This window comes from Brachypodium distachyon, chromosome 3, assembly GCF_000005505.3.
Source record: "Brachypodium distachyon strain Bd21 chromosome 3, Brachypodium_distachyon_v3.0, whole genome shotgun sequence".
Taxonomy (NCBI): Eukaryota; Viridiplantae; Streptophyta; class Magnoliopsida; order Poales; family Poaceae; genus Brachypodium; species Brachypodium distachyon.
In genome coordinates, this window is record NC_016133.3 from 20221069 (window position 1) to 20245357 (window position 24289).

Here is a 24289-nt window from a genome sequence, read left to right on the forward strand (position 1 = left end):
TTAAATTATTTTATTGTAGTTTGTTACAAAACCATGTTTTATGCTTTTAAAACACTCATTTTAGAATCGTGCTTTTAACTAGTGTAATAAACTTTTTATTGCTAAATCCTTTTGGACCAGAGTTTTAAAACCTGTGAGTTATGCAAAACTGAAATTCCTTTCGTTAACTTAAAACCCATCAACTCATGTCATTTGCTGCATTGCATCATGGCATGTTTTCTGCTTGTGTATGGTTTGTTTATGTATGTTTTATTTCTTCGTTTAGTTTTCTCGGAGAGCGAACCGTGTGACTGTGAAGAGTGCTTTAACGCCGACAACTACCGTGGCAAGTTCACTTTGATCATAAATGCCCATTACAATTCCTTATTTTAAATACTTATGCACTAGTGTTGTGTAGATTGCATTGATAGGGATAATTATTCGTATCTATGCTAGCTATATTTTTTGTCCTAGTAGAGTAGGATACCTGTGCCATTACCTTTCCACCAATCACCATCGTAAGTAGTTGATTGCTATGCTATGTTAGTATACGCGGGAGGGAATCTCAATTACCATGAAACTGATATTGTGGAGTATTTTGAAAACCTGGCAAAAACAACTTTAATGAATCATCATGCGTGGGCTGCTTTGAGCTTTTGAGATGTTATGTGGCATCAGGTCCGTTTCTATTGGTCCCTCTAAGTCATCTCTCCGTGGATTCGGGGAGCTTCCATGGACGTCTCCCCGTGGATTCGGAGAGCGCTTGCGTCGCAAATGTGGAATGCCACCCGGGGTAACCAGAGACTGGACTAGTTTCCTGTTTAGTAGCTTCTAGTACAATCACATGCTAAATGGGCTCTGGCTTGATCGAGTAAGTTGTATGAACCCAGATCCAAGGGATTGTGATGATGTAGCTGTGTAGGTGGAAGCGCGGGTCTCTCAGGTGGTTTGGGGAATTATCTCTGGAAGTCATGTAATCGATGCCGTTGCTACTCTACCCTGAGGATAGCAAGGGATTAACACGGCGATTTCTTGTGGGGAATGTGTACAACCTCTCGAGAGTGTCAAACCAAGTACTTAGCCGTGTCCCCGGTTACGGACAATTATGAGCAACTAGATTTGGGGGCTGTAAGGAAGGTCTCACTCATTCTAATTTCTTAATAAAATGAATGGTTTGAACTTGGGTTAGGAGCATTGATGTGTCTACTCAATGTCCTTAGATTAATAGGAGCATCGGTGTTTCTACCCGGTGTCCATTAGTTAACATTACTGTAACATTCAATTGTAGTAGGGTAAACTATGTTCTGCTATCACGCCAAAAAACCTGAACCCCACCTTGCCATATACTGCAAGTACATCGGTAGGTCTGTTATAATTACCAGGTGAACTTGCCAATACATTCAATGTATTGACCACGTAGTGGCTGCAATTAAATAATGCATGTGGATCAGGCGACGAGTGAGGTTCGTCATTGTTTTAGGGTTACGAGCTTACATTCCAACATGCTCTCGCTTTGGTGTTGATGTGGCGCTCATTCTTCCATTTGCTTTCCACTGCCAGACTTTAAAGTTATTTGTTTTAAGCTAACCCGAGGGGTTATGCAAGTTGTAAGTACTATGAGTTCTGGATATGATGATGTAATAAATTTACTTGACCTCTGTATCTGGTATTACATCATGAAACTGTGTGTGCTAGTGAGTCGATCCAGGGACTAGCACTATAAGCACAGAGATCGAACCCTACCCGGGGGCGGTCGCTTCAAACAACTTTCTTTCCTTCTGGAAGATGTACGAGCTCCCAAGTTCAATTCTTTTCAAGAGCATTCAACTCCTCTATCATGGCCTCGTGCCACTTCGGGTCTTGCTTTGCTGCTTTCCAATCTCTCGGGATCACCACAGATTGCAATGATGCAATGAAGGCCCTGTATCTGGGAGACAAAGATGGGATACATAATTAGCTATGTCATGATCAAAACCATACCTGTCCGGAGGTTTTCCAGCTCCAACCCGGGTTCCTTTCCTCAAGGCAATAGGAAAATCCAGTGGGTCATTTGCATTAGATGGAGTTGGTGTGACACATCTCTCGGCATCAGACAAGTCAACAATTTCATCTGTCGTTGGAACCAGTTGCCCCCCCCTGCACACGTGTGTCACTTGTGTTACCAAATGTTGGACCTGGTTGCTGCTCACTAGTTGTCCGAGCCTGCTGTTGCAATTGTCTACTTGGGTACACCCTTAAATTTTCTTCCTCATTCGGATTTCGTCATATCTCTTCCTCCATAGCTTGCCTCCTCGTATACACCCTCAAATTTTCCTCCTCATTCGGCTTCCTCCAACTCACAGGACATGGAATTGAACCAACCACAACCCTCGATGGTTCATCCTCATTTGTCCTCAATGCTTCACTCTCCCCCTCTCGACTAGCATCACTCATGCTAGGTGAATCAAAGTCAAATAATGAGCTGAGATCAGTCTTCTCTCCATAGAACGGCTCAAACTCCGTAAATGTCACATCCATGCTCACAATTGTTCGTCGCTCACTAGGACTCCAACACTTGTAGCCCTTTTGTCCGGATGAGTAACCTATGAAGATGCATTTCACAGCATGTGGATCTAACTTTCCCACCAAGGGCCTGTGGTCTCTAACAAAGCAGGTGCATCCAAACACCTTTGGCGGAACAATGAACTCATTTCTCCCGAAGATCATCTCATAAGGAGTCTTCATCCCAAGCACTCTTGATGGCATACGGTTAATGAGGTAGGTAGCCGTCATAACCGCTTCACTCCATAGAACTTAGGCACATTCATAGTGAACATCATCGATCTAGCTACCTCTAGAAGATGTCGATTCTTCCTTTCAGCCACTCCATTTTGTGGGGATGTGTCAGGCCATGAAGTTTGATGTAGTATTCCTTCAGCTGAAAGAAAATCGTTGAATTCCTTATTCAGATACTCTGTCCTGTTATCTGTTCTTATAAACTGAACACGAGTATTGAATTGATTTCTAACATAGGCATAGAAGTCTTGAAAGCAACGAAGTACCTCAGATTTGTGCTTCATCAGATATATGCAAGTCATACGGGAATAACAGTCAATAAAAGTGACAAAATACTTCATTCCACTCACAGAGACCACGGGAGAAATCCAAACATCAGAATGAATCAACACAAATGGCGAAGTACTATGGCACCCACGACTCACATACGACGTCCTTGTGTGCTTTCCATACTCACAAGCATCACAGACTAGCTTATTTTTCTCCACCTTACTCAACTCATCAGGGAAGACCTTACTCATGGTATCGAATGACATATGGCCCAACCGACAATGAAGGAGAATCACCTTAGCCTCTGTTTCACTTTTAGCAACTGCCAAAGCACTACATATGACTCTGTCGGTTCTTCTTCTATCCAAGTACCATAGACCATTGTACCTAGTACCAGTTCCAAGTTTTTGTCTAGTCTCACTTTCTTCGATTAAACAATTGTACCGATCAACTGTAATTCGACAATCTATATGATCAACCAAGGAACTCACTGATACCAAATTAACTGGAAAAGAGGGAGCATATAAAACTAATGACAACATAATAGATGGAGTGCATTGAACATCACCAAAACCCCTAACAGGTCGTGAAGTCCCATCAGCAATCTGGATAGTTTCTTTGCATGTTGAGGAGTACAGTGTAAATGTTGCAAACTCGCTCAATGTGCCCGTAAGATGTCGAGATGCCCCTGAATCTAGTATCCACTTTGATTTTGAGACATGTGAAGATGTAGAAGCTTGACATGCAGTACCAATTACAGTTGTCATTCTTGTGTTCTCTAGATCCCTCTCAAGCCTTTTTAAGTTCTTCAGTTTCTCTAACTCCTCCACTGAGATTTCAAGCATCTCATCGGAACCTTTTCCCATCAAAATTAGATTGTCCTTGTTCTTCGCCTTGAACAACTGAGACAATTTCTCAAGTACCTTCTCGATTCCCTGATTTTCCCCCATTCTTGCAAGAATTTTTCCTTCTCAGCCTCCACAGAAGAAGCAGTCGACCAAATTCACCTCTAATTGTTCGCTTCCTGCAGTTTCTTCTCTTCTCTTCTTCTCAGACCACAACAGCAGCAAGCACACACGACCTCTCTGCCTCCAGCTGCCGCTGCCTTCAGGCCCTTGAGTCTCACCTCAACCAACCGCTCCGCTGCTGCCTGCAACCTGCTGTAGCATCTCTGTTTCTCCCTGCTTCCACTCCACGTGACTTGCCTTACCAACCCAGCACAGTGGTTCAGACCCAGCAGTTCACTACCCTTGCGCTACCTCCGAGCGCTGAGGATTTCCTGCTCCTTCACCTCCACTCTGCTCACTGCAGCCACCTGCAAGCCCTCCGCCTAGGCTTGCTAACCCAACCTGCGGCTTATTCTCCACCAGCAATCATGTTCCCAGAGGCTCGGAGCTCCGCCACACGCCGCTGATTCACCACCGGCCACCTCCAAAGCCTTCAAACTGGTTGGGAGTGTGTGCTGTGCACTACTACTCAGGAGGAGACTCTTGATCATCTCTTCTTCGATTGTGCCTTCAGTCAGAGCTGCTAGACCAATGTCGGCATCGCCTGGAATATGAACTTACCACTCACTGACAGGCTGCTTGCAGTCAACACTTCGTGGCACAAAGGGCTTTTTGGGAATTTTTCACTCTTGCGGCCTGGTCTCTCTGGAAGGTGTGCAACGTCAAGATTTTCGAAGGCACCTCACCATCTATTGGCTCCCGGCGAGCCCGGCTCAAATCTGATTTAGAACTACTGTATTTTAGGTCCTTCAAGGACAACTTCAGAAATAAGTTACTCCCTCCGACCCATATTACTTGTCTCAAATTTGGCTAAATATGGATGTATCTATGTTTAAAAAACGTCTAGATACATGTAATATTTTGACAAGTAATATGGGTCAGAGGGAGTAGCTTTGATTCTTGCTTCTTTGTAAACCTGTGGGCTTGGCCCCTTTCCTTTCTCCTTTTGTATTGTAAATGTGTTTGCTTTAATATAACACAGTATGAGCCTCTCCTGCTGTTTGACCCCAATCAAAAAAATGTTTTCATTCGATCAAAATTCACTAAAACATAAAAGACAAGAGCATTTACATGTTTTTTTTTGCAAAAAAAGGTCCACCAATATATTAAAATTATCAACAACAATACAAAGAGTTCTAAAAGTAATAAAATTCACAAATAGGTCCTTGGACCACCAAGCGAGAGCAACAAGCACTAGAAAGAGCCGATGGCAAGCCGCCATCCTCGCCCCTCCATTACCAGAGCTGGGCAAAGTTTGTCAAAGAAGAGCTTGTTGTAGTAAATGGTGGGAAAATCGTCGTGCTAAGGCCCTAGAGGACCAACACACCAGAGCAGCAATTATCGTCAAAGATGAAAATCATAAATCGGGAGAGTCAGACCAGAAACCAACACCAATGAACATGAAAGCTGATTGGATCCCAAGAGATTCGTCGGAAACCCAAAAAACCGTCCGATCCCAAGAGATTCGCCAGACACACTGTTCCACTTGCCCTCAACTGGAGCTAGGCGCATCACCGGAGCAAGGACAAGGCAAGGAGGACCTTATTCTGGCGATAAGATGTCGCCACCACCTCGCCATCTCGAATAAGACGCTGAAAAACCTAGAGCAAGAAACATGAGATCCTTTCGCCGGCGCCCCGGTGGAGGGTTTGGGAGCCCTAGCCACCGAGGTTGCTGGCGATCCTTTTTCCTCTCGTACCGTTTCAGTCGAGGAGTCTTTTAAGGTGTCTTTGGTTCTTTTTAATTTAGTATTTTTATGATTTTACTATTCATCCCATTTGGACTTTGCCATGATATAATGAGCAAAATGTAGCGATTAATATTTAATTCGTAATCGTGTGACTGGTGTAACAAGAAAAGCATTTTCTCTTATGTGCTGATAAGTCATCACTTGCCAAGAAAATACTTCATTTCTCTCTCCCATATCAATATAATTATTATTTGTGGATTCACTAGTAAACGTTGACATATTTTATTTTAGATGCAAGTTTTACGCGTTGCCTCGTTAATATTTTTAGCTTCGTTTGGAACGTTGGAGTTCCCATTATTGATGCATGAATTGAACATTTTTGTGTGAAACTCCTACAAGGCTACAAAATCCATGGTACCAGACGTTTCGTGAATCGTGAGACATACATTGTCTTACTCTTTGACACAACTTGGATATCTAATTTCTCGACTCTCCTGACATATTTATAGGAGAAGAAAAAAACTAACACGGAGTTTTATCAACTAAATATTCGATATAAATATGAATATCTGCACTCCACGTTTTTTGCCAATGTTTTATGGCACCGTTATCCAAAGTGAGTTTTTTTTTCTAGTTCCTCAAAATCTCCACCGCTCTTCTTCGATCCAACGGCCACAGACTAGCGTAGTCCCTGCGGTTGCTTCCGCACTCGAGTCCATGGACGGCTAGTTGCCCCGTCGCGACTACACCGGCAGCAAGCGAGCCAAAACAAGCCATACATCCAGCAACGAAGGAGGAGACGAGGCAGCCGGCCGCGCCGATCAGGCCACCAGCCGCAAGGTCGCAGATCCAAGATCCAAAAACCGCCCCTCCCTTTCCCGCCTCCGATCGTTCCTACTTTCCCCGACGCCGCCAGGGCCGCCTCCGGATCCGCGGATCTAGTCGTCACCACTGCTACAGCTGCCTTCGCTGCTCGATTGATTGGCTTGGGGCAGAGGGGAAGATGAGGTTCTGGAGGGACGGGGGCGCGAGCGGGAGCGGCCGGGAGCTCAACGGCGGGCCGCCGTGCGGCCAGGTGCGCGTCCTCATCGTAGGCGACTCGGGTCAGTCATTTCTGTTCGGAGTTAGTCGAAAATATGTTGGTACCTTCGTTTTCTTGCTATGACGTGACACGCTTGGATGCTCTAGGATGGTGATACGATCTGTGTGATCCGTGGAGTTCCTAACGAGTTCTATGTTAGTATTATTTCTGGTTATAATTGTTACGATTTCTGTAGCTTTTGGACGCGGGGCGCATGTAGTGCATGAATGCGTCTAAATATGGTCACAAATCAATTGTTAGATGTTGTCTAATTTATGCCGAGTGCATCTAATTTTTCAGGAGCTCGTTAGCAGTTGGATTAATAGATGTTGTATGTAAGGTATAACCGTATAAGGTTGCTTGTTTTATCGTCAAATTGGCATTGAAAAGATTTTGTGTGACAGATTCTAAATATGGTATTATTATACCTCTTAACTGTTGATTGTTTAGTATGTTGTTTCTCTGCTTGGAGTTAGGTATTGAATAATTTAATGAAATGGACAAACTGCAGATCCTTTTCAGTTGTAAGGTTTTGAAAATTTTAACCTTCCACTACTGAATTTGGTGCAATTTGGCAGCGCCCTTGTTGTTTCCTTTCCCTCCCATGCTGAGCACTGAGCAGTATCACGGTTTACTGATCTTTCGAGTTCCACTCAACACTGGTTAATATGCCAATCCATTTTAGTTCTGAGCTGAACAACACGGTACATCGTGTGATGACCTACTGTCAAACTCCAAATTCACCTATATATCCTTGGCACATGAGATCATCAAGTCCATATGCTTGTAATACCTTTTCCAGCACAGTGCATGAACTAATGGGCTATGAAAAGATTTATGGAGTCTAATAGTAAGTTGAATTTGCATCTTGAATTGCCAGGATATCATTTAAGGACAGCTTGGATGATGTGAAGAACAGTAATATTCTAGGATCTGCATTTGCGGAGTTCAAAAACTCCCACTTTTACTTTTTGATTATGAAAAAGCTCATTTTTTAACCCTTAACTGTCACCCGAGTTTGGTTTGCAACATTAATCTCTAAAACCATTTATTTTGAACCCTCCAACTCTCTAAGTTGCCCAATTTTCACCTTTGTTTGCTTTCGCCGGTGGCTTTGGTATTGTGGATGTCCCCAGTAACAGAATAATTGTTTTCAATGGGCCTTCAATCATAACTACTAGATTCCAATATTCAGGAGAAATGTTAGTTGTAACCGCCATTTGAATTCACACCATTGTTCTCAACTTTTAGAGATGATCAAATATTTTTTGGGACAAGTTCACCTGTTATTGTTTAATTTTGTTGGAGGTAATATTTCCCTAATTTTTTCAGGTGTGGGAAAATCTTCATTGGCGCATCTTATTTTGAAAGATTTTGCAATTGCTCGACCTCCCCAAACAATTGGATGTACAGTTGATGTTAAAGTAAGTAATTGGGTATGTTACTTGCTTTGTCTATTTTTGGCAGTATATTGTTATAAGTGTTCACTCTGTTTCAGCATATTACTTATGGAAGTCCAGGGAGTTCATCTAATACCATCAAGGGAGATGCGGAAAGGAACTTCTTTGTTGAGCTTTGGGATGTTTCCGGGCATGAGCGATATAGAGATTGCCGTTCACTTTTTTATTCACAAATTAATGGTACACCTTTCTCTTTACCAACATACTGTTCTTTCCTTTTATCCACCAACTAACCTAATAACGTAATCTGCATGGCATGTTATCCATTTGAAATGTTGTTTTCTTCTCAACTCAAAATATGGAAAGAAGTTCACATATTTGCTACTATTTATAGCTTAATTCAAAATTGCAGAACTTTCTTGAAATTCTGCCACTTCAGTTAATTCATTTTCTGTTGTTCCTGTCTAATCATCTTCTGCTAGCAAAATTTTCAAATATTAACTCATTTCTTGCTTTTATTTGTACTGGCAAATTGGCAGAATCTTTGGATTATGTTCGGTTGTGCCTGAGTTATTTAGATATGTGGTTTGTATTTTTCTTAGCAAGCAGATATTACAAATCCAGAGCTCTCTCAGTTCAAACATATTAGATCCGATCCGAATGAATCACTCTTTCTGCAGAAGTCAAATCTCTGTTAAAGAATAGATAATATAGAGCCTGCATTCACCTTTTCATAGTTATTATTCATCAGGTGTCATATTTGTGTATGACCTATCTCAGAGGAAGACAAAGGCAAATTTGAGCAAGTGGGCAGTTGAGGTTGCTGAATCTGGGACCTTTTCAGCTCCTCTTGGATCTGGTGGTCCAGGAGGCCTTCCAGTTCCTTACCTAGTGATTGCTAACAAAGTGGACATAGCTCCAAGAGATGGTAGAAGAGTTAGCAGTGGAAATCTTGTTGATGTTGCTCGTCAATGGGTTGAGAAGCAAGGTCTACTTCCATCCAGTGAAGAACTTCCACTTGTGGAGAGCTTCCCTGGCAATTCGGGTCTACTCACGGTAATTCTATTGTATTAACATGCTCTTGCTCACATCATGCATAATTTTGTGCGATGTCTTTATTCTTTTCCATGAAAAAGATCTTTGCTGTATTACTTTATTGTGATGGACTGTCGGCAGAATTGCTCTGAATAATAATGTGATACTCTTCTTTCATCATATATGTATTTGTTGGGGTTGAGGTCCTTAGAGATTCTGGAAATGATAGATTGACCTCTTAATGCAGGCTGCCAAAGAGGCAAGATATGATAAAGAAGCTGTTGTCAAGTTCTTCCGCATGGTTTGTTCAACAGAATATTTGTTCATTTGATTAACAAATAATCCGATAACATTTCTGGCTACATATTATTAATTTTCTGATGCGTTTGAGATGCATCTTTCAGTTGATAAGGAGAAGATATTTCTCAAATGAACTTCCTGCCCCTAGCCCATGGTCTCTCACTCCCAGAGAGGATACCATTCTTCCTGTTGAAACCGTGAATGATGAGGAGCTGTTCAAAAGGAAAAGGTGAGTATCTTCTCCAATTCTCTGTAGTCTTATGTTTTAGTGACAACATGCTAGTACACTCGGCAGATTGAGCATCTTTTCTGTAGTCTTGTGTCTGACTGGAGATACACGGTGAACAAGCGCAATTGCTTTGTTATTGGTCAAACTTGGGTAACAACTTGTTGACAAATCTGAATTCCTTTTGCAGCTATGGTGGCCAGAGCTACAAATACAATGGTGTCGCCCCACTTCCTGCTCAGCGGAACCTAACTCCTCCACTCACTCCCTACCCGCAGCAGCCAATGTCTTCTACCTCGGAGAATTACAGATATCACAGATACTCCTCATCGTCAATTCCAGACGCAAGCAGTAGCAGAGCAAACCGACTAGATCTCAATTTATGATCCATGAGTTCCTAGGCACTACAATTTACAATGTGGAAAGCACATGCTGCCAGCAAACAAACTATCCTGAGATGTTCACCTGTCTTCCTTGCAACATGTGCTTGTTGTCAAAGATGCCTCCTTTTTATTGGTTGTAGTCATCTTTGTGGGATCACTAGTTAGTAATTCTTTTATATGTTGTCAAATATTTGTTTGCATTGGAATTGAAGACAACTTGCATGTTATATAAAATCATGGTAGTTTTTTACGCATGAATCTGTGTCCCTACTCCCTGAAAGTTACCTGAATGAATTGGAGAATGATGCCACTGTGCAACTGCATATACACCTTGTAGAAACCAAATGGTTGAGGTGATACAAATACAATAATGGCGACGATTTTATGTCTCAATCAAGATATACTGTATATATCTGGATATGGAAGGGGGTACATGATCTGCTAACAACATGTATCACCTTGACTTTTATCTCATGATCTGCTAACAGAAAAGCTATTTTCTGAATAATTTGACTACCTTGCCACGAGTGACAAACAACATGTAGATAATCATGGTGTATCAATCCAACCGTTGGCGCTTGTTGCTAGGTGAGGGTCTTCTATGCTGCCGTCGAGAGCTCTTCAACTGATCAGAAAACTTAGCAACGTTCAGAAACTTCTTATACGGTGGTATCCGTGATTCCCTGGCGACTAGCTCAAACTCCTCTTTTGGTACAACAGCAGAGCCAGCTATCAGGTCCCCAAACCTCACCTTAGGCAGACCCCTCGTCGAATCATCGTCTCCGCAGTGCGGAGGCATGAGATGAAGGGGAGCAGACGTCGAAGTCGACACAAGCTTTGTTATATCGATGCGACGATCTCTCTCCATGCGAAGCTTTGGATGTTCCCGGAATGTCGAGAGGTTACTGGCCACCACATTTCTGTACTTGTTCAGGACGTGGAGCCAGAACTCAACGTTCTGATTATTTCTGAAGATGTCGGCACACACATTCGCTGTCACCAGTGAGCCTCCCATCAGCACTGCGAGCTCATTTGCTACCGATGCTAGCCGGGGGTGCTCCTCCGGGTCCGTGCTTCCGAATGCAAGGACCTTGAAGAGGTAGCTGTATTCCTCCAGCGACAAGCTGTTTACGCGCACCGGCCTCACGGTTCCCAGCCTTGTTAGTTTCTCGATCCTGCTTATGATTATGATCTTGCTTCCTCTGCCCATACGTCTGGCTGATGAACTGAATTTCTGCCAGCTCTCATCGTCAATGTCTGAAGCGAATTCAACCACAACCAAAGTCCTCCCAGGCCCAGCTGGAATGGAAGCTTCGTCATACTCCATTTTGCAGATGTTTTCGCCGTTCAAGTGCAGGACTGAAGAGAAGTGTGATCTGACTCTCTCGTTGCTGCAAACATGCGCGACGAGAGTTTTCTTACCGACTCTACTGATGCCGATGATCGGGAGCACTGCTGGCGCAAAAGGATCAGGAAGATTTTCTTGCAGCAAAACACTCATGACTTGCTGCTTTTCTACTTGGCGGCCAAACATGAAGTTGTCGATGTACAGGTGCGTGTCGTAAGGACCGCGAAACATGCGCTCGCAGCTGCCGAGAAGCAAGACGAACTCGGTCATGTTGGAGACCATGGTTTCTAAGTTATCCAATGCACTTGCAAGCTCATCACGGTTCGTAGCGTTGCTCCTTGTGGCACCAAAACAGTTAACTGAATTTGTAAATGATGACAAGGTATTGGAGCTGCTGCTGCTGCTAACCTCTTCATCTTCCCCAGAGCTTATGCAAAGGGTAGTAGTCCTGGACTTGATGGTGTCCAGGACATGGTACCCATGGTACATGGCATCCACAAGCCTCTTGAGCTCAAGCAGCATCTTGGAGTTGCTGATGTATCGCCCCTCGGCCTCCTCGACGACCATGTGAACCCGAAGAAGGAGATGCTGTAGCCTTTCCACCATCTTCTGCTCAAGGTTTTCTTGGCCCTCATACTTCTTGATCAAGAAGGATATGAATCGATTGACTAAGTCGCCTGTGATTGCAGACACAACTAGCTCCATCTTTGATCCTTTCACTGCGTGGGTGCGTGTGACGTGTACGCCGGAGAGAGGGAGAAAGAAAGAAGAGAAAGAGGAGAATTGGTAGGCCACGTCGATGGAGAAAGACCTCTAGAATCTGAGAGAAACCGTGGCGATTTGCTGGCCACAGAAAAAAGAACGAAAAAAAGACCATATTGGTCACTACTGTAGAATGTTCTTGACTCAAGTACAGCTGTAATTCTTGACCAGTAACAAGAAACCAAAACATGTTGAATTCAATAAGCAAGTTGATTTTTCAACCACAACATGTACAAATACTGAAATGACTGGCACATCAACCACAACAATATGTTGATTTTTCATATCAGCAGAACAGTAGATGGAAACCTGTTGAAGATATTATTAAAACCTAAAAGTTTTGTAAAGAAAAGGGGTCCACAAGATCAAAAGGAAAAAAAGAGCAGGGTTCAGATAATCCCAGGAGAGTGCCATACGCTACAATATTGTTAAGAGTAAATTTCAAGAAACCACAGGTTTTGAGGCTAGGGTTTCACGGGGGCACAACTTTTATGCTTTGCAATAGAAAACCCAAATGATTTGGAGTTAGGTGCAAATACAAACTAAGATGAGGGGTTGGGGAAAAGAGAGATTGTCTGACGTGGCGACTTGTGGGCCGCCTCTGTCGGTTTCGCTATCAAATAGCCTAATTCGGGTCATTTGGGTTTTCTGAAAAGATTAGGCACAAAACCTGTGGTTTTCTGTTGCAAATCACAAAACTTGTGCCTCCGTGAAATCCTAACCCCAAAACCTGTGGTTTGTGAAATTTACTCTATTCTTAAGGATTTGCGAATAAAGCTTGCAAGGACCTGCCCAACTATCCAATCAACTATACAACATATTTATTCCTTTGAAACCCTTTGAAGAACCTTTCTAAAATGTTCAAAGATGTGTCCCAGGGAATATTGGGCAGATTCCAAAAGTAAACTCTTAGCTGAAATGACAACTGAATACAAATGCTCACAATCTTCCACAATTTGTGCACCAAAAACAACACAATGGTACCCTCCATGAGATCCATGATAGATTCTTAGATTGCCCAAAACCTTTTGTGACCCTGCCAAAAGAAAATCACATGCCTGTGTTTTCTTGGTAGCAATTTTGTGAAAATAGCTAAAAGATTGGAAACCCGCACTGGCTAACAAGCCTGAATGTGTGCGTATGATACATTGGTGGAGATGAACATGGACATACGGTATTTTCTAGCATTGGATCACTTATTCTATAGCGCAACTTCATATGGTAAAAATTGCCGCTTGTGAAATCCTCTTCCCTGCTACAAGAGAAGACCAGACAATCTCATCCCTCCCCTTGCGTGGTTTTCATCTTTGGGAGGCAAGGAAGGGTTTATTCAGGATGAGTTCTTGAGAACCCACTCCACCATGGTGGAGACGCCGAATCCAGTGGCTGACCGGTTCTTGTGGCTCCATACCGGCCCAGCAATGTCAATGTGCATCCACTGAACCTTCTCATCAACAAACTGCAACACAAGGAGAATGCATAAATTCTTTCAGACGAGGAGTGAACCTTGGGACTATGTGATATGTTTTTTAGTTTCTAATGAACATCCAATCCAATGTGAGCAAGTCGCAGCAGCAGCATTAATTCATGATAAGGAACAATAGCTACAATGCCCAAGTTTCACTCAGGAAGCAAAAACTGGAAGTAAGCAACTCAGCCGAACAAATGATAATAAGCTATATGTACCTTTTTCAGGAATAGTGCAGCAGTGATGGCGCCACCCTGTGGAGTACCGGTGTTGACCATATCAGCAACACTAGACTTCATCGACTCCCAGTAGCTTTCTTCCAGTGGCAGCCTCCAGAATTTCTCTCCTGACACCTCAGATGCTGCAGCAACTTCCTTGTCGAGTTCATCACTTGGTGTGAAAATCCCTAAAGATTTACTTCTTTTAATACACAAAACAGCAAAAGAACTGAACAGTTGGAAAGAACTACAAAATTTCAGCTGGCAGAGAAGAGTGAAGATGAGTTAGTCTTTGGTTAAGCTTACCAGCAATGCTAAGACCAAGTGCAATACGGCAATAGCCAGTCAGTGTTGCCAAATCAATAATCTGCATGTTTATTTGAAAAAGCATGGTTCATATAGCCTCCCAGAAGAACAACTGTAAAACAAAGTAAGAACTCCTGAAATAGACCAACCAACTGCAGTTCTAATTTAGGGCCCGTTTGGAATGCAGGAATTCAGAACACAGGAATAGGAAAAATATGTAGTTACAGGATAGGAACGCAGGTGAAAAACGTAGGATTGAAAAAACACAGGAAAGTTTCCTAAGTGCCGTTTGGAACACAGAAAAAGAAAATAGAGAAAATTGACATACTTTCTTAATCAAGTTGGCAGTATCAATATGATATTTGATTAAATGATTGTCATGTCTTCAATGAGTCTCTCTATCCCTCTCTCTTGCTTTCCTCTCAGTGGGGTAGTTAGTAGAGTACTGCTGGTTCTTTCATTCAATCATGTGAGCTGAATCAATGAAGAACACCACAAGGGACTGAACCTGCTTCTGCCGCCGTCCTCCCCCAAGCCACGATGGTTGCAGATGCCGCTGGTGCTGCACTGTTGCCGTCCTCTCCCACGCCACAATGGCTCCGCATGCAGCATACTTGCATCAGCGCCAGCAAGCTGCCTCGATCTTACGCGTGCCAGTGAAAAAAATGCGGTGTAGGTGGATGTTTAGATTCCTATGGAATTTCCACAAAATAAAAGGAAACGGTTTCATATTCTGTAAGTTCCCATGCCTATTCCTAAGTTCCAAACAGCTCAAATGTTTGAATTCCATAGGAATCACACATCCTATGTTTTTCCTATAAAAATACTGCAAACCAAATTACCAAACGGGGCCTTAGTATCTTATTCCTAATTATCTAGTCACTGTGAACCTGTGAGGAACGCCCATCTGGATCTAATAAAATTTGCACAATCCAAAAAGGCATATATGATATATATGATACAAGAGACACACCTAAACCCTAGACACTAATTCAATGGCACAATTGATTGTTTAAATCATGCTGTGCAAGATATGTTTTATTGCAGAGTACCTTTATCCAAATGGAAATGGATAAATCATGTTTCTTAGAACAGCCATGGCAAATAATCTAGAATTCCACAGTGCTAAATGAGAAAAAAAATTAGGATGACAACTACAGCAGGAATCATCAAAGCATCTGGCCGGTGTGACTGGCTTGAGGGTGTGCGGGCACACTGGCATCAGTTAACTTGTGTGTGTGGGTGTATTGCAGGGCACATAAATATGCGTGCTGTTTTTCTCCTTGTATCAATGCATCAAGACGTCAAGCATTGATGTCTTGGGAAGAAAAAAAAGGCAATCATCAAGGCATCCAAATGACAGCTATATGAACAGAACAGAACATCTAAAGAAACAATTCATTACCTTGTCAACACCTTGTTTACAAGCATAGACTAAAGCATCAGCAAGTGTAAGCCTCCCCTCTGCATCAGTGTTATTTACCTGAAGAAACATTTTTACAAATGAATATTATGTAACATAAATTGGACAAACTGGACAATGAGACCAGTAAGATCTAGGACCTGCTTAGACTACATGACCAATAAGAAGGACAAGCACCACTCCACTCTATTAATATGTTACAGTGGATCATGCAGATTTTGATCTTCTCGAATATATTGCAAAAATATATACCTCAATTGTCATCCCGTTTGAAGCAGTAACAATGTCACCAGGTCTCATACCTGTACCGCTAATCATATTCTCACAGGCAGCAACAATAAAGTGAACCTGTGTGAACGGAAATCATTAGCAAATCATCATGCATACAAGTGACAGAAAGCTGAGTACCTCTACTCCAGGAGGCTTGATTTGGCCCAAAGCTTTTGCTGCACCAAATACTGCTGCAGAGCCTCCCATGTCCCACTTCATCAGTTCAATACTGCAAATTGCTCCAACCTTAATGTTGTATCCACCACTGCAGAAAAATTGGTGAATCAAGAGGAAGAACAAAGAGTTGTAACAGCTTGATGAAAAGGTGGTCTACCACAATGAAAAAGCATATGCATAATCTTTTACACACCTGTCAAAAGTTAGACCCTTCCCAACAATAGCCAGCTTTCTCTTGACATTCCCACCTGGAGGTTTGTAGCACAAGTGGATAAAGCGAGGCGGATTCGCAGAAGCTGCAGCAACACCCAAATAGGAGCCCATCTTCAACTCTTTGCATCTTTCCGCATCTAATATTGTGGCGGTGAATACATCACTGTATGTCGAAGCAATCTTCGATGCCTCCTCCGCAAGCACAACTGTAAGGACGAGGAGTGAGGGATGTGTTATAATAAGTACCGTAGTGAAATCTACGAACATGGAAATGATCAACTAAAACAAATACAAATTATTGACCTGGGGTAAGGACATTTGCAGGTGAATTCACAAGATCTTTCCCGAATATCACACCCGACGAAACATAATTAGCATGCTGAAGTTTCCGTTCCAACTCAGGACCAGATCCCAGCCCAATAAGATCTACATGTTTAAGATGCACATTGTTGGGCTCAGATCTGTATCGGCTGTCCACATGCAGTCCGAGCACAGTTCCTGCAATCCAATTCAACCGAGACAATGCAGTATCAAGTCAATGCATTCCATAACTATCCATCCTATATAAAAAAATCAAGCATTTACAGTATCGTTGCGTTACCAGAAGCAATTGCTGCGGCGGCATTGAGCTTAAACCCTTCCTGAATCGCTCCGGGAGAGGCAATAACAATAGCAGCGGTGCCAGCTTGAGCAGACTTGGCAGCAGCCGCGACGGATTCGCCAATGGCGCGGCACGCTGCGGCGGTGGACGGCGCACTCCGGCCAAGACCGATCAGAGCCAGCCGCTTGAAGCCCTGCCCTTGGAGGCGGAGGACAACGGCTTGTCCGGTTTTCCCGGCGAAATCCTCCTCCGCCGAGGCCTCCGACAGAAGGCCGCCGAGCTGGCTGTCCAGCTTCGTCAAGACGGCGTTCTCGAATCTGGCGTCGGGGCCTCTCGACAGATCATTCTCCGTGACCGCGACGGCGAGTAAATCCCCCTTCCATTCGGACGATTCGATGTCTGTGGCCGCGAAAGTGACCTGCAAGAACAGGAGGAGCGCACAAGCTGAGCTCACATGTGCTCTTGATGAGTGTTTCCAATCTCAAGTCTCAATAAAAGGCAGTAGCTTCCCTTTCAAGTGGAGGAATCCACTCACCTGGAGCGGCTCGATGGCGTTGGGCTTGGTGAGGCCGAGCGTGGCGGCGGCGGTGTGTGCCATCTGGGCGCGGGCCCGAAGGGCTGTCGGAGGAGGGGAGTGGCGAACGACGGCCGGTTGGCGCAGCAGTCGCCACGAGGATGGCGGCGGACGCCATGGGGGAGAGGCGCAGGCGAGGTATATATGCTGTACCAATCGTGGACGCAGTTGGCGTCGCCCGCCGGCCGTCGACTGCGACGCGCACGCCTATTGCGTCAGCCGCCCCCCATAGTCTCCCGGAGTCGATCCGACGAGACACCCGACGTTCCCCGTCGTCCTGGTTTTTTCAACGCCACGCCATGGCTGCAAATCAGGGAGTGAGCCGTGTCCCAGTGCTACCAGTGTACCTATTTTGTACCGTTGTTGTCCGACCATCTGAATTTATCAATCAAAAGCAGAAACAATTTGATGAGCATGCCAATTTATCTACGCGCGGTTGTTGATGTTGATGTATCATGTACCCCTGCTTATTTGGCTGTATGTATTCCCTCTCACGTAATTGAGGTATACATGCCATGTCCAGATTTTGCTTCTCCTGTCTGCAAACAGAAAGAATTATCGACATACGAGTACTCTTCCGATCTTAAATTTAAATTGTTGTCGAAATATTACATGTATCTAAACATTTTTTAAGAATAAATACATCCATATTTGAGTAAATTTGAATCAAGAATTTAGGATGATAGGTGTTAAACAAGAAGATCTTGTAGTTGTTGAGGTTTAGTTGTAACCGAGTTGTAATAAACTCTCGTCTATAGATAAGGACGAATCTCTTAACCTAGTTGTTGTAACTAACCAGATGTAAATCCCCCGGCCAGGGTTTTCGGCCTGAGATCAATAAATACCACGCGGCGTCCTACGGGAGGAGATACACTTCCTGATTTTACATGGTATCAGAGCCATCCTCTTCCCACAATCTCGATGACATCTAGCTCTTCTTCCTCTTCGAGTCTCAACGAGCAAGTCTCTGAGAAACTGACGCGTGAGAACTATGTGCTATGGAAAGCACAAGCTCTTCCTCCAGTCCGCGGGGCGATGCTGTTTGGCTACCTCGATGGCATCACTCCCACGCCACCAGAGAAGCTCGAGATTCAAAAGGGAGACCTGACTGAGAAGGTCCCCAATCCTGCCTACGCGCTATGGATGGCGCAATATTAGCAGGTTCTGGGATATCTCCTGAATTCCATCTCAAAGGAGGTGCTCCCGCAAGTCGCTTCCATGACCACTTCTCGTCAAGTCTGGAAAGCTCTCGAGGACATGTTCTCCTCGTAGTCCAAGGCGCGGGTAGTCAATATCCGCATGACGATGGCGAACCTGAAGAAAGGTTCGATGACTGCTGCTAAGTACTTTAGCAAGATGGAGGCCTACGGAGATGAACTGGCCTCCGCTGGCAAGAACCTTGACGATGACGACATGGTGTCATACCTGCTTGCAGGACTTGACATCGAGTACACCCCTTTGGTTACCTCTGTTACTACTGACCTTAGTCGTAATGGTAAGGTTTCCGTGAGTGATCTTTACTCGTAGATGGTGAGCTTCGACGCAAGGATGGAGATGCTCCAAGGCGTCAACGGCAACAACAACTTTCACTCCTCCGCCAATGCTGCAACGCGAGGTGGACGCCGCGGCGGCGGCGGCTACAATCAACGTGGCCGTGGCGGGCGAGATGGCCGTGGGAACGGCAATGGAGGCCGTGGCCGCGGCCAACCTGGCGGAAATCAACGCCAAGGAGGAGGAGGTCGTGGATCACGAGATCGTCCTCAGTGCCAGCTGTGCGAGAAGTACGGCCACACGGTGCTAGATTGCTGGCACCGTTTTGAAGAAAACTCCGTCCCCTGCAACAAGATGGCTGGCTCGGCAACAACCAATTATGGTGTTGACTCGAACTGGTACATGGACAGCGGGGCAACCGACCACATCACCGGTGAGCTCGACAAGCTGACCGTGAGGGACAAGTATCACGGCAACGACAAAGTGCACACAGCGGGACAGGTATGTCCATTAGTCATGTTGGTAGCACTGTTATTCCTACTCCCCATAGAGATCTCCACTTGAAAAACATTCTTCATGTTCCCAATGCCTCCAAAAGTCTGATTTCACTAAATCGTTTTATCTATGACAATGATGCTTTTGCTGAACTTCACCCCACTTTTTTCTTGGTTAAGGATCAGGTCACGAATACAATAATTCATCGCGGTAGAAGCCGAGGAGGTCTCTATCTGTTCTTGCCACCACCATGACATAGCTTTCCCCAAACCAAGCTAGCTTTTGGAGTTTCCAAGCCATCTCCCACAAGATGGCATCATCGATTAGGTCATCCCTCCTATGATATAGTTCAACGACTGCTTACAAATAATGAGTTGGCTTACTCTAGTGAGTCTTCAGTTGAGTCTGTTTGTGATTCATGCCAGAGAGCTAAGAGTCACCAGTTACCCTATCCCATATCTACTAGTGTATCTATGTTTCCTTTAGAACTAGTTTTCTCTGATGTCTGGGGACCAGCACCATGTTCTGTTGGAAACTTTACATACTATGTAAGCTTCATTGATGATTTCAGCAAATTTTCGTGGATCTATCTTCTTAAGAGAAAATCAGATGTGTTCTATGTTTTCATGAACTTCCAAGCATTTGTTGAACGTCAATTTGATCGAAAAATTCTTTGCATGCAAACCGATTGGGGAGGCGAATATCACAAGTTGAATGAATTCTTTCAGAAAATTGGCATTGAGCATCATGTTTCCTGTCCACACACGCATCAGCAGAACAGCTCTGCTGAACGTAAACATCGACATATTGTCAAGACTGGATTAGCTTTGCTAGCCCAAGCCTCCATGCCTCTAAAATACTGGGATGAAGCCTTCCTAGCAGCCACTTTTCTAATAACCCGCATGGCTACTAGAACACTTGGTTATGATACTCCACTAAACAAATTGTTTCATCGCACTCCTGAATACAACTCCTTCAGGGTGTTTGGATGTGTGTGTTGGCCACACCTCCGTCCCTACAACTCTAGAAAATTGGAGTTCAGATCCAAGCAATGTGCCTTTTTGGGCTATAGTGCACGGCACAAAGGATTTAAATGCCTTGATATATCTTTCGAAAGAGTATGTATCTCTCATGATGTCATATTCGATGAGGCTGTGTTTCCCTTTGCCTCTCTCCATCAAAATGCCGGCGCCAAACTTCGACAGGAAATCCTCCTTTTGCCTCCACATTTAGGAAATCTGGGGACTAATGGTGCTAACCAACATGCTAATGATCATTTTAATTATCCTGATTCTCCTCATATTTTTTCGGAAGAACATGGTGCAGCAGATAACACACAGGAGGCACACAGGAGGATTCCCCAAGCAATTCTTGTGCGGGCACATCTCCCGAGCACGATTCTCCCACCAACAACCCGCCAGCATCTACCTCGGATCGGGAGCCACAATCTCCCTCGGATCGCGCGTCCTCTGGTGGCTCCTCTGCCGGCTCCACCGACTCGCCCCTCCGCACCAATGACGAACAGCCACGTGCTGAGCTTCCCGCCGCAGCCGACACCAACGCGGGCAGCAGTCCTTCGCCTGAGCCGATAGGATCGACCTCGGCTCCCGCATCACCACCCGGATCTTCTGTGCTCCACCAACCTGAAATCCCTGCTGCACCTACTCATCGCCGAACAAGACTTTAACATGGTATTATCTAGCCTAAGAAATTATTTTCGGGTCTAATTCGGTACGGATTATCTTGCACGACCGAAGAGCCAGGAGATCTGGCCTCTGCCCTGGTAGATCCACACTGGAAAAATGCCATGGATGAAGAATATTCTGCTCTCATGCGCAATCAAACATGGAACCTTGTGTCCCCTCCACAAAGTATGAATATCATTGACTGCAAATGGGTCTATCGTGTCAAGAAAAATTCAGATGGCTCCATTGATCGCTATAAAGCTAGACTTGTTGCCAAAGGTTTTAAACAACGCTACGACATTGATTACGAGGACACGTTCAGTCCTGTGGTCAAGGCTGTTACTATTCGCATTGTACTTTCCATTGCTGTATCTAGAGGATGGTGCCTTCGTCAATGGAATGTCAAGAACGCGTTTCTTCATGGTGTTCTGGAAGAGGAGGTCTATCTCAAGCAAGCACCTGGGTATGAAGACAAGAGCAAACCTGGGTATGTTTGCAAACTTGACAAAGCTCTCTATGGCTTGAAACAAGCCCCTCGCGCCTAGTATTCTCGACTTAGCACCCAACTCATTCGGCTTGGTTTTACTCCCTCCAAGTCAGATACCTCCCTCTTTATTTTTCAGCGGGCTAGTGTCACTATATTCTTACTCATATATGTTGATGATATAATTGTCACTAGCTCATCTGAGGATGCTGTTGCCGCTTTGCTTAAGGATCTCCGCAGTGAATTTGCTCTTAAAGATCTTGGCGCTCTGCATTATTTCTTGGGTATCGAAATAAGGGGGAATCATGGTGATCTACTAACCCAAGAAAAATATGCGGCAGATTTATTGGCTCGGACAAACATGATGATATGCAAGCCTTGTCCAATTCCCTTATCATCCACGGAGAAGCTGTCAGCGTTAAATGGTGAACCTCTCAGTAATGATGATGCAACGAGGTATCGAAGCATAGTAGGTGCTCTACAGTACCTAACTCTCACCCGGCCCGACATTGCCTTCTCTGTTAACAAGGTATGTCAATATCTTCATGCGCCAACCACTGATCACTGGACAACGGTAAAACAAATTTTGCGTTATGTCAAGGGAACAATGAGTCTCGGACTGACTTTCAAGAGATCATCATGCTGGTGAGCGGCTTCTCTGATGCAGATTGGGCCGGATGCACTGATGACAGAAAGTCTACAGGTGGGTTTGCAGTATTCCTAGGAGGAAACCTGGTTTCATGGAGTGCCAGAAAGCAAGCTACCGTCTCTAGATCAAGTACAGAAGTAGAATACAGAGCTCTTGCAAATATGACTGCAAAAATTATCTGCGTGCAATCTATATTAAAGGAATTGGGCATTCCTCAGTCGAGAGTTCCATGTTTATGGTGTGATAACTTGGGAGCCACATACTTATCAGCAAACCCGGTGTTTCATGCCAGAACAAAACACATAGAAATCGATTTCCACTTCGTGCGAGAAAGGGTTCACAGAAAGCTTTGGAAATTCGTTTTATCCCTTCAGGAGATGAGCTTGTAGATGGATTCACCAAGGCGCTGCCGGTAGGATTGATGAAAAAGTTTATACACAATCTTAACCAATCCGGCTATGTTGAGATTGAGGGGGAATGTTAAACAAGAAGATCTTGTTATTGTTGAGGTTTAGTTGTAACCGAGTTGTAATCAAGGATCGTCTGTAGATAAGGACGAATCCCTTAACCTAGCTGTTGTAACTAACCAAATGTAAATCCCCCGGCCAGGGTTTTGGTCCTGAGATCAATAAATACCACCCGACCTCCTACGGGAGGAGATATGCTTCCTGATTTTACAATAGGGAGTATATATTAGTACAACATGTACTCCCTCCAGCCATCCCATGTTAAGTGACTCAAATTTGTTTAAATATGGATGTATTTATGCTTAAAAACGTCTAAATACATGTTATAGAAAGTCACTTAATATGGAACCGAGGGAGTAAAAATATTGAAACAAACAATAAATATAGGTGGAGGGGAGGGGATGCAATACCAGCATGAACATAGTTTCCTAGCAACACAAGCACCAGGAGGAAATTCGTGGTTTATGTAAGACTTGATAACTTTGTGTGATGTAATAGCTAGCCTTAAGTTTTGCGTGATGGATTATTTGTTCTAGATATGACTTATGCTTATCTCATATATCTTGTCTTACTAATCTTGTGTGGAGATGTGATGTTTTTGTGCCCTTAGATATGTGTTCCATCACAAGATCTCATTGCAAAATGTATATTTTCAATTGGTTTGACTTATCTAACCCATTATGCTTCTTGGAAGCATTGCTCGATATCTTGTTGGATAAGTCATAGTAGGTTTCATTCAATATTGTTATGCCTTGTGGAGGTATGATCTATATCTTCTTTATGAATGAGTCCTACATATCCTTGTAGAGCTTTTAGGGAATTATCTTTAATCCTTTGCAAATGAGTTATTGGTTTATAAAATCGAGGGGGAGTGTTGATCCTAGTGTATGTGCACTTTGCATGTCAAGTAAATCAAATTAGTGCATACATCTAGGGGGAGCCCGTCTACATTTTATATTCCAGGCATCTAGTCTTAATTGATTATTCTTTATGCAAATCTTTGTGTTGTCATCATTCACCAAAATGGGGGAGATTGAAAGGGCATGTCTCTCCTAAGTGGTTTTGGTGGTGATGACAACATGTTTTGTTATCTAATCTTGTGTTAAGCATTTCAGGGTTTATAAAGAACTCGACACAAGATGATTTGTGGACCTCAAAAAGGAAAGAAGCGTAGTGATGTTTAGCGGCTTTTTCGGTTGATTTGAGTCGTAGGACATCCGTACTATTAGGAGGGGATGCGCAAGGGAAGGTAACGGGTGAATCAATTTCACGTACACATCTACACCAAATTGCACCCACTAAAAAGCCTACCCAATAAGGTGTGAGAAGAAAACATTTTTCAAAGAGTTTGTTCTAGCTTTTCTGGTTCACAGGCGGCGGAAGTTCCGGGTTAACTTCCACCCGAACCTCCGGGTGCTCACTGTTAGTCTCGGAGGAATATGCGGAACTTCCGGTTAGCCTGAAGTTCTGGACTATCCCGATCAGTACATAACGGCTCGATTTTTGGGGACC

The 24289-nt window shown here is 43.9% G+C and overlaps 3 protein-coding genes and 1 pseudogene across 10 annotated transcripts; 2 read left to right on the forward strand and 2 right to left on the reverse strand.

The window, feature by feature from the left end:
• Nucleotides 1–6446: 6446 nt before the first annotated feature.
• LOC100843178 (small GTPase LIP1) lies at nucleotides 6447–10400 on the forward strand. Of its 4 annotated transcripts, none has more exons than XM_014901561.2 (7): nucleotides 6447–6824; nucleotides 8135–8226; nucleotides 8323–8442; nucleotides 8983–9258; nucleotides 9485–9538; nucleotides 9642–9766; nucleotides 9954–10400. In XM_014901561.2, the coding sequence occupies exons 1-7, from the start codon at nucleotides 6725–6727 to the stop codon at nucleotides 10147–10149; spliced, it is 963 nt and encodes a 320-aa protein (XP_014757047.1). In that variant the 5' UTR covers nucleotides 6447–6724; the 3' UTR covers nucleotides 10150–10400. The 4 variants fall into 4 exon arrangements, with proteins under 4 accessions (XP_014757047.1, XP_003573738.1, XP_010234596.1 ...); XM_003573690.4 differs by having other exon boundaries at nucleotides 6450–6824; nucleotides 8301–8442; nucleotides 8954–9258; XM_010236294.3 differs by having other exon boundaries at nucleotides 6775–6796; nucleotides 8318–8442; nucleotides 8954–9258.
• A 305-nt stretch (nucleotides 10401–10705) lies between these two features.
• On the reverse strand, nucleotides 10706–12199 carry LOC100843480 (disease resistance protein RGA2). The gene has a single exon (XM_003573691.4). The coding sequence runs from the start codon at nucleotides 12197–12199 to the stop codon at nucleotides 10706–10708; it is 1494 nt and encodes a 497-aa protein (XP_003573739.1).
• A 948-nt stretch (nucleotides 12200–13147) lies between these two features.
• LOC100840631 (leucine aminopeptidase 2, chloroplastic) lies at nucleotides 13148–17868 on the reverse strand. 5 transcript variants are annotated; one of them, XM_024461275.1, is made up of 10 exons: nucleotides 17468–17865; nucleotides 16933–17376; nucleotides 16635–16829; nucleotides 16312–16537; nucleotides 16080–16206; nucleotides 15924–16019; nucleotides 15654–15731; nucleotides 14249–14309; nucleotides 13943–14130; nucleotides 13148–13715 (listed from the first exon to the last, which is right to left on the reverse strand). In XM_024461275.1, exons 1-10 carry the CDS (start codon nucleotides 17622–17624, stop codon nucleotides 13587–13589), a joined length of 1701 nt encoding a protein of 566 aa, XP_024317043.1. In that variant the 5' UTR covers nucleotides 17625–17865; the 3' UTR covers nucleotides 13148–13586. The 5 variants fall into 5 exon arrangements, 3 of the variants coding, with proteins under 3 accessions (XP_024317043.1, XP_010234597.1, XP_024317044.1); XM_010236295.3 differs by having other exon boundaries at nucleotides 16933–17350; nucleotides 17468–17864; XR_002964917.1 differs by lacking the exon at nucleotides 13148–13715 and adding an exon at nucleotides 14757–14891 and having other exon boundaries at nucleotides 14050–14130; nucleotides 17468–17868.
• Nucleotides 17869–18901: 1033 nt separating this feature from the next.
• Nucleotides 18902–19049, forward strand: LOC112272084 (annotated as a pseudogene).
• The last annotated feature ends 5240 nt before the right edge of the window (nucleotides 19050–24289 follow it).

What these genes read in the sequence shown, in the direction of transcription:
- LOC100840631 (XM_024461275.1), bottom strand. Translation starts at nt 17,624, where the DNA reads ATGGCGTCCGCCGCCATCCTCGTGGCGACTGCTGCGCCAACCGGCCGT. An exon ending in AAGGGTCTAACTTTTGACAG is followed by an intron (nt 16,207 to 16,311) that starts GTGTGTAAAAGA and finishes ATTTTTCTGCAG; the next exon opens with TGGTGGATACAACATTAAGG. An exon ending in CTGCACTATTCCTGAAAAAG is followed by an intron (nt 13,716 to 13,942) that starts GTACATATAGCT and finishes CTTGTGTTGCAG; the next exon opens with TTTGTTGATGAGAAGGTTCA.
- LOC100843480 (XM_003573691.4), bottom strand. Translation starts at nt 12,199, where the DNA reads ATGGAGCTAGTTGTGTCTGCAATCACAGGCGACTTAGTCAATCGATTC.
- LOC100843178 (XM_003573690.4), top strand. Translation starts at nt 6,725, where the DNA reads ATGAGGTTCTGGAGGGACGGGGGCGCGAGCGGGAGCGGCCGGGAGCTC. An exon ending in CCTCATCGTAGGCGACTCGG is followed by an intron (nt 6,825 to 8,134) that starts GTCAGTCATTTC and finishes TAATTTTTTCAG; the next exon opens with GTGTGGGAAAATCTTCATTG. An exon ending in GCAATTCGGGTCTACTCACG is followed by an intron (nt 9,259 to 9,484) that starts GTAATTCTATTG and finishes CTCTTAATGCAG; the next exon opens with GCTGCCAAAGAGGCAAGATA.